Source organism: Dermacentor silvarum, chromosome 7, assembly GCF_013339745.2.
Source record: "Dermacentor silvarum isolate Dsil-2018 chromosome 7, BIME_Dsil_1.4, whole genome shotgun sequence".
Taxonomy (NCBI): Eukaryota; Metazoa; Arthropoda; class Arachnida; order Ixodida; family Ixodidae; genus Dermacentor; species Dermacentor silvarum.
The window spans coordinates 59,599,512-59,608,253 of NC_051160.1; the positions used below are offsets into that span (position 1 = coordinate 59,599,512).

Genomic DNA, 8,742 nt, shown 5'->3' on the forward strand with positions numbered 1-8,742 from the left:
CATACAAAGTGGAACAAGTTAACAGCAGACACTCTCTGCGTTATAAACAGCAAGTTTAATTGTTGAAGTGCTGTGGGGTTTGGATGGTGTCAGAATAACAAGGCCATGTCAAATGATGAAAGGCGATGAATACAAGAGAACTGAGAAAATGTGCAGAACAGACAAATTTGAAAGAGGAATCAGTATCACCAGAAGCAGAACAGTTACGCACATACATGTACACGCATGCAGTTGCAGTGTCTTGGCGGCAAAATTCTGTGCTACCTTCACATACCAGGGCTCTGGCGCCTGCACCAAAGCAACGTGGCAAGCAGGAAGCACTGTCAGAACCTGCTTGACCTGGCAATCTTTGTTGCTGCTCAAGCACTGCATATTGCCCCATGTGCTAATGTCTATGTGGCACAGTGACAATTAGGCCTACAGCGTGTTCTGTTTTTAACTTCCAGTCTGTGTCGATCTGTGCACATATAAAAACATGTTGCGACATTCACATATTAAGCCTAGTTTGCCAAGTTATTCATAGATATTCAGGTCAGGTTAGTTGGAGGAGCTTGGCACTACACTAGGCCTAGCATTTAGAATCACTTCGAAGCTTTTAAAGTTCACTGCCAGAGCACTCTGAAACCAGCTGAGAGATGTGCAAGTACATGGTGAAGGCACTCAAAAAACAATACAAGTGACAGGGTGCTGGCAAAAACTAGGAACATGCAGGAATTAGGGAACATGAAGGAAAGCTTGTGTTGCCCACCGCTCTCTCCTGTTCTGTCTGGATTGTGTTTAGAATGTCTGTCTTCAACCACTTATCCGAGTTTCTCCACTTGTATATTGAAAAACACTGCTGAAGCATATCAAAGCTTTTGACTTGAAAAACTTTCACCCGTATGCTGGTTCATTGATAAGTCTTATTCTTAAAATAATTTAATAATTTTTCAACATAATCAGGTTAGGTACATGCAGGCATTACAGAATCATGCCCAAAACATGGCTTTGAAAATATGCCAAGCTTCCAAATGCAAGCACATGTGAAGTCTTATGTGACTCATGCACTTTAGGCCTAGACTGCTCAGGAGTCTGCCTTGTTCACATGTCATGCAGTCGATACGATTAAAACAGCTAATTAATGCGAGCATTAAATAATTATAAATTGTATTCCTACTGAAACTATATAAACTTTAGTATACTTATTAAGCCTCTGTCAGGTGAGCCTCAGTAATGTGTTACTTGGATGTGCAGTAAAGTGAAACTAAGTTTCAAGTTCTTTCAACTATTTCCTTCCTTGCACTTGAAGAGCTGATTTGTGAGGCACCTAAGTTGTAATGTAATTTGAGACTACACCATTCCCATGAACAAGTATTATCAAGTGGTTCAGTGTGTGAAGTTGAATGCGCGGACTATCGGAAGGAGAGCATGTGCTGCAGAAATGGAAGGTAGTGCAGATATGTGTTAAACTATTTTGATGGATAGACAAATTACAAGCAGCCCTAATAAAGAGAGTATTGCTAATGTACACTAGCTGTAGGCAAACTCAAAACTATACTGACATGAGCGGTGACTGCCTAAAAAAGATCTGCATCAGGCACCTTAGAAAAGGTCTATGCAGTTGGTATGCTTGTTATATTATAGAAACATGACCTCTGAACATGGCTGCAATGCCTCTATATTTAAAACACGAGTCGTTGCACAACAAAAAAGTGACAGGAAGCCTAGTCAGTGCTCTTTTCTGCAAGAATCACGACCATTCATAAAGGTTATAAAAAGAGGTATGTTCTTAACCATCTACCATAACCTGGTCTACTCAGTTTATTCACATTCTTTCTCATAAACTTCCAATAGACTGCCCTCCCCTCAAATGTGTGTAAAGAAGGATGCCTGTGCAAGTACAAAATGGTTTAGCATTAGCATTGAGTGGGGAAATTTTCTCTTAACATGCGCATAGAATCAAAATGTGACAGTATCTTTAGAAAACTGCTTAGCTGAATTGAAGGTGAAAAAGAAAAGTACATCCACCAATCATTTTTCCAAATATTTGCATAACACATAAGATGATATCACAACTGCAGCATAAGCTTGTCAACTTCAACTTCATGAGCGTTAGCAGCAGTGACGTAGCCTAAATTTCTTTCCGGGGGGGGGGGAGGGGGGGGGCACGCACTGACCTGAGACGGGGAAGGTGAGGGGGGGGGGTAAGAGCTGGATAAGCCGCATTCTAACAGGAATTTCATGGGCAGGGGCGTGTTCCCGGTGTGCCTCCCCCTTGGCTACGCTACTGGTCAACAGTGAACTCTATATGATTGCATAAGTGGCTCAGACCAGCGACATTTTCTGAACACAAGGATGCAAGCTTTTCTATTAAATGTTTCTATTTTGGAGTATGCCAACAGCTGAAAGAATGATTCAAAGTGCTAAGCCTGTAGTGCTGTGTCCAGAGAGCTCCTTCAATCTGAACTAGAATACTTGTGTGTGACATCCTCCTTAAGAGGTAAAGAAGTGTTGATGCTAAGTGGTGGCACTAGCACTGCGACCTAGCCTCTCGCTAAATACAGTTCACTCCCACCATGCAACCGAACAAGTGCTCCATCACTAGCTCAAAGAAGCTGACTTGTGCCCTCCTGCCACAATGTCAATAGGTGGGCTAAGGGTAGGCTAAAGGGTGGGCTGTTGGAAACAGTGTTGTTTATACCACTGTATTGTAGCAAGATAGCACAGAAAAGAAGGCATGGACAACAACATGACATAATGTGTCTTCTTTTCTGTGCCAGCCTGCTACAGTGAATTACCAACTTGCCGAAATCTACACCGTCTTGGGTCTCTATGCCTCGCCCACACGGTATGGGCAACGTCCTCTCCCCAATCCAAGTATTCCAGTTCACTGCGAACCAGTGCTGCACGATGACCTCCCCTCCGGTTCTCCGAGGACACAAAAGGGTGCACGACACAGCACACAACTGCGCCGCGGCGATGTCCCGCAGCCCGAGCTTCTCAGGCCTGGTGCCGGCCCCCGCACAATCCACACCCGACGGCTGCCCGGTGGCAGGCCCTGAGGGGCAGGTAGCAACAGAGGCAGGGCACCAACAACGACAGCAGCGCCAGTCCCGCCCAGCGGCGGCGGCAGTCCCTCGGAGAGCCCGAGCACGAGCAGGGACGCTGGCTGAAGTCGCCCTCGGCGTCGGCCATGCAGTGATACAGCATGCAATGGGCGCACGAGATGCACGAGGCAGTGTTGATGCACGTGAGCACGCTGTCCGGCGCATACTCGCACGATCCGCGCACATTGCTGTCCTCCGAGAACTCCTCGAGGCAGTGCCGACACTGACGGCGCTTCTGGCCTCCACGCGCCTTGCTGGGCAGTGGCGGAGCTGCGGCTCCCTTCTTGCCGGGCGGCGGCACGGTGGGCGTCTGGCCAGTGACCGGAGCGCCACCACCGGAGCCCGGAGGAACCGGCGCCCCGGTGCCGGCGTCTCGGACAACGCCGCTCTTGAGCGTCTCGACCAGCGGGTAGGAGTAGTCGTGCTTGGCGAACTGCACGTACGAGTAGGGCTCCGGCGGCTGCTGCTGCACGGGGTTGCCGGCGTCGTCCAGCAGCAGGCCGCCCTTCTGGTGATTGTTGGAAGGCGGCGGCCCGCCGTCGTTGCGGCGCACGTAGTTGATGCGGTGCAGGTGGTGGTTCGCCGAGTACGGCGACAAGCCGCTGCCGGCCGAAGAGGAGCCCGATGAAGAGCGCGAGTCGACGGGCAGCTCGAGCGTCATGAAGACCTCGTCGTCGCCGATGTCTGAGTCGGGAAAAGTGCCGCACAGGTCGCCCACGCCTGCGCAAAGGAAGAAAATGCGAGGGCGTGTGTTGATAGACCCAATTAAGTCTGCCGCGCACATCAAGACAACTCCTGATGAGTGCAGGTAACTCCGAGGAACGTTATACAGTCGAAACCGGATATAACGAATCCCAAGGGAACCACACAATGTTCCATACATAGGTAATTCTATATTCAAATAAAGTTTTATGCATGAATTTTCAAGGGGATTTTACAGCTGTTCCATATACACAATAATTCTTATATGTGGGGTTCGATATATCCGGGTTCAACTTACAACGAATTTTTTAAAAATTTGATATATCAAATTATCTATATATCGAACTTTTTGCAATTCCCTTAAGATTCGATATATCCGGGTTCGACTGTATGTGAGTTCGATATATGCGGATTCGACTGCATACTGATCTTCACTACTTGGAAAAGCTGAGGCGCGTTTGTAAACACGGAACTAAGCGTGTGAACACGTTGGGCATTTGCACCCAACCATGAAAACCAACTTGATTATGTACCGCGTAGTGGTAGAACACCATTCTTTTTTTTTCTTCTTCAGTGTAGACTCTTATAACGAGAACTGCCTGAGTATCGACATATTGCTCCTCGACTATTAATTGTGGGCGGACGATAGAAAGCATCGGTAAAGCGGGAGCGTCTGCCATTTGCACTTGCTTGCAACATATTCAAAAAGCGCGCGTTATAAGCCCGATGAAGTAGGGCGTAATGATTATTGTCTCATTATCACTTTTCTGAAACTGGAGAAAGATGGCCAACGAGATAACGTTGGGCAGTAACACGGACAAAATTCCATTTTTAAACATCTTTATGTTCTGGAAGGAACCATGTGAGTGGGCGAAATGAATTGACTCGGTCAGCATAGCGTAAAACAAGGAATACAGAAAGGAAACGAAACAGCGAGCGATAGCTGGAGACTGCACGATGGGAGAAGGCATGGAGCTGGAGCGCGGCAGCCGGTGGCACCTCCCAATACGGAGAACTACACGCGCGCCACCTACGATCGATGAGAAAGGGCTTGACACAAGCGCAGTCGCCGCCGCGGCCGCTCGGTGGCGCCACTGCCACTGAAGGCGTGCTGCGCTCGCGCCATCTTTCTTATTTTTTTTTCTCCCCGTATCCCTACTTTCGCAGGCGTTTTGCCTCCCTTCGTTTGTAGATCCGCCGATTTCCGTTATTTCCACATGAACCTTGTTTCTCTCCTCTAACTCTACCTTTTTTTACATTATGCTACTGCGAATCTATCCGTTCCATACGATCCGCACTAGCAACTTGTCTGGGAACGAACATCTCCGTCGCTTCAGAGCCCCGCCGCGAGAGAGAGGGGGGGCGAGAAGTTCGCGGCAAGGAAAAGTTTTCAGCACTAGGAACCGAGCACGAACGTACAAAGCTGACCTGCATTAGTTCGATTTCATGGAAGTTCTCTTTTTGAATAAAACAATGAGAATAGCAGTTTTGCTGGGCGCGCTCCTTGTTCTCATATAAGGCTGCTGAAAGTATGTTGTCGCCATTCAAAATATGCATCCACCTGTTAACGCGGCGCTAGAACTCTGCAGGCGCCATTAAACTTATTCCTCTATTCCCACCCAGCGGCATAGAGGGCCCTCACACCATATATATGTGTGTGTGTGTGTGTATATATATATATATATATATTATATATATATAATATATACCTTTCGAGATACGTATGAGATTTTCTGGAATGTGCAAGGTCACGTGCCACACACACCTGGCCAAAAGCACCTATGTCGACGCGGTAGCAGATGGTGGTAGTACACTGCCAACGTACTTAGGCCGTTGGTCTGTGCCACTGGTACACGTTACCTTGTCTACCAAGACGGCACGCATCGTCTCAGAAACTGAAGCGACCAACCTTGCACACGAACCTCACATTTCTCAAAAGACGGCTACAGTCGAACGCCTTTATGACGAAGTTCTTGGGGCCTCCGAAATCATTCGTTATACAGGTCACTTCGTTGTAAAGATCGCGCACTGCACAGCTCACAGTAGAACCGGGACAGAATTATTCATTCGTTATAAATGTAATTTCGATGTTGAGGCGTTCGTTGTATAGAGGCGCTCTACTGTATATAGTTTTCCACGCCTCGCTAAACACACAGCTGTGCTACCCGCTTCTTTCTTAGCCGGAGAAACCGCCGACAATGTTGGGCGCAAACAGTAATGACCGCCAAGATGGCCTGGTCGCTTTTGGTTCAGTTAAATATTTGGCGTAGTCGAGTACAGAACATTGTGCAGCTCGCCTGAGCCGCTGCGACTTTCCCTGGACAATGCGCGTCGACATTACGGCGGCCCGCGAGGACGTTAAGTCGGTGAACGTTGCACAGTGCGTCTACGGTGAAGATCAGTTCGAGTGAGCTCTGATCATAGTCAACGCCAAGCTGAACTCGCTGCGAGTGAGCTCTGATCATAGTCAACGCCAAGCTGAACTCGCTGCGAGTGAGCTCTGATCATAGTCAACGCCAAGCTGAACTCGCTGCGAGTGAGCTCTGATCATAGTCAACGCCAAGCTGAACTCGCTGAAGTTAAACGACGGCCAGGGCTTTCAAGATTGTCATGAGTGATCCTCAGCACGACGCAGACGTCGCGCGTTCTTGCGGGTTTCACGGCGGCACCGCAGCGAATCCTGTCGACTGCGCCAAATTTGTAACCGATCCAAAGGTGACTGGGCCATCATGACGGCCATTTCTGCCGAAAAGAACTCCACTTCTTCATCATTACGAGATCATTTCTTGCTTTTTCTTCCGCTAAATTATCAAACTATTTTCAATCTTTGTGCCTCGGCTTTCTTTCGTACATGCCCAGCGCAACGAAAACAAATGGGTTGACTAAAAGTCCGAAAAAAAAAATAAGGCAAGCGTGACCACTATCCGTCAGGAACAGCCTCGTAAACAACGCGGGCCGGCCGCTTGCTCCGCGGCAAGCGCGATCGACCACGTGGGCAGTACGTCAAGTACGCCCGCTCACGCTCCTCTCCCCAGTCACGCTTTTTTTTTTTTTTTTTTTTTGCAGAGTAGGAGCGAGGGTTTGTGGGTGGTGGGGGAGGAAGAAGGCGACAACAAAAGCCCAACCGGCGTAGAACGATGCGGCGTCGTTCTGCGTGCGCTCGTTATACTCTGAACCGTAACGCTCTCTTCACGCACGTTCACACGCGTATATAGTATAATACTACGCACCCGAGCAGCTCTTTCCGCCTTTCGTGTTCATGACTTCCAGTACCCGCGTCCCCACGTTTGTTAACTTTCTTACGCGTGCTTAGACGCAGCGAGAGCGTCAGATGAGCAAGTAACAGAGAGAGAGAGAAGAGAAGAGAGAGAATCAGAGATAGGAGAGATGGAAACGTTGTTCCATATTTCTTGTCACGCTTGCTCGCCACCTCGGGCACTGAGAAGCGGCCGAAAGTGTACGAACGACGATGGCAGTGAATGCGTGTGCGGAAAGCTCAAAGAAATTGGGGGAAAAAAAAAAAAAAGTAAAGAAACTCTTAAGTAAACGCCGAACACAGAAATCGGGCAGAGGAGACGTAGATAGAGGCTCTCTTCCTCGGCTCCTTCTCGGCCGTCGCGTTCTTTCGTTGGCCGGCTTCATTCACGAACTGAAGCCCCCACCGACTTATTTTTACCCCCAAGCGCCCGGCGCGGTCGCCTCGCGCGCCCACCGCCGCTACCACACAACCAGCGCGCGCGCACGAAGGCAGACAGGCACGGCAGGAAGCTTGAGGGGGTCGTTGCCGGCGGAGGCGGCTGGCGGCCGCTTTAGAGGAGCAGCTCTCGCTTTTTCGTCTTTTTTTTTTTTCCCCTTTCTTTCTTCCCACGTCCACAGAGTAAAAACAACGACTGGCCCGGTAATTGACGGAGAGCGCGCGGCGCAAAAAAACTGGTTGGGCGTGGCGATGCGCGGGTGGTAAGGGGAGTGTTTGAGAAAGTAAACTAAGGGAGGGAAAATAAGTAAGGTGTGTACCCTAGGCGGGAGGGGGCAGTTCTAGACGTATTAAATGAACGGAGCTGCGGATGGCAGACACTGTTTCGTTTGCTTTTCATTCGGAACCCGGTGTCAGTAACGGTACGCGATGTACGTAAAAGAACGCTCAAGGAATTAGCTTCTGGGGTTTTACGTCGTTCCAAAACCACAATATGATTACGATGCACGCGGTAGTTGGGAACTGAGGTATAATTTAGACCACTTGAGGTGTTCTTTAACGTGCACCCAACGCACGGTACAAATGCGGCCGCCGCGGCCCGGATTTCATCTCGGGCCTTCGGGATTAGCGTTCAAGGTTTCTTGCTGCGAGGATATACAGTCGCTGGCTTCGCAGCGTAGCCGAGTGCGACCATAAACCGCTACGTCCATGAACTCTACGAACCGCTACATCCATCCCGCTGGAAGAGCGAGGGCAGAAACATTTCAACGGGGGGACTACGCGTACGTACACCGTAACACGCCACCCGACGCTTCGCTGTACGGTGACACAAAAGACTACGCGCGGGGTACGTGAGGCACGGTCATCAATGGAAGCGTAGGCCTTCCTATAGGTTGATGTCATAGTGCCCAGGCCTCGCGCTACCTGTGACGTGCTTGCTCGATAAATCGAATCCAAAAATTCCCCGACGATTACGATGCGAGATTTGAGCGCCGCTCTATACGTGTTTTCATTTCGCGATATACTGAGGCAAAGAATTTGAGAGACTTATGTGGCAGAGTCGGCTTTTATAACCGACTCGTCGAAGGTTCGAGTGTAATCGCTGGTGCCTGCGTGGCTTTCAAAAAGTACTGCACAATTCGCCTCGGCATACAATTCGATTAAACAAAAAAAAAAAAAAAAAGCTTTGGTACGTGACAACAGAAAACGGATAGAACTATCGATGACATTCGTGAACTTCTGATACATGCAGGCGCGTCG

General features: G+C 49.1%; 1 protein-coding gene across 1 annotated transcript in view; it reads right to left on the reverse strand.

The window, feature by feature from the left end:
* Positions 1–916: 916 nt before the first annotated feature.
* The window catches only part of LOC119458091 (sprouty-related, EVH1 domain-containing protein 1), a 74,872-nt gene continuing 67,046 nt past the window's right edge, over positions 917–8,742 (reverse strand). Inside the window, exon 3 of the mRNA XM_049670748.1 lies at positions 917–3,806. Coding sequence (XP_049526705.1) covers positions 2,980–3,806 — 827 coding nt within the window. The 3' untranslated portion in view covers positions 917–2,979. The remainder of the gene's footprint in view (positions 3,807–8,742) is intronic.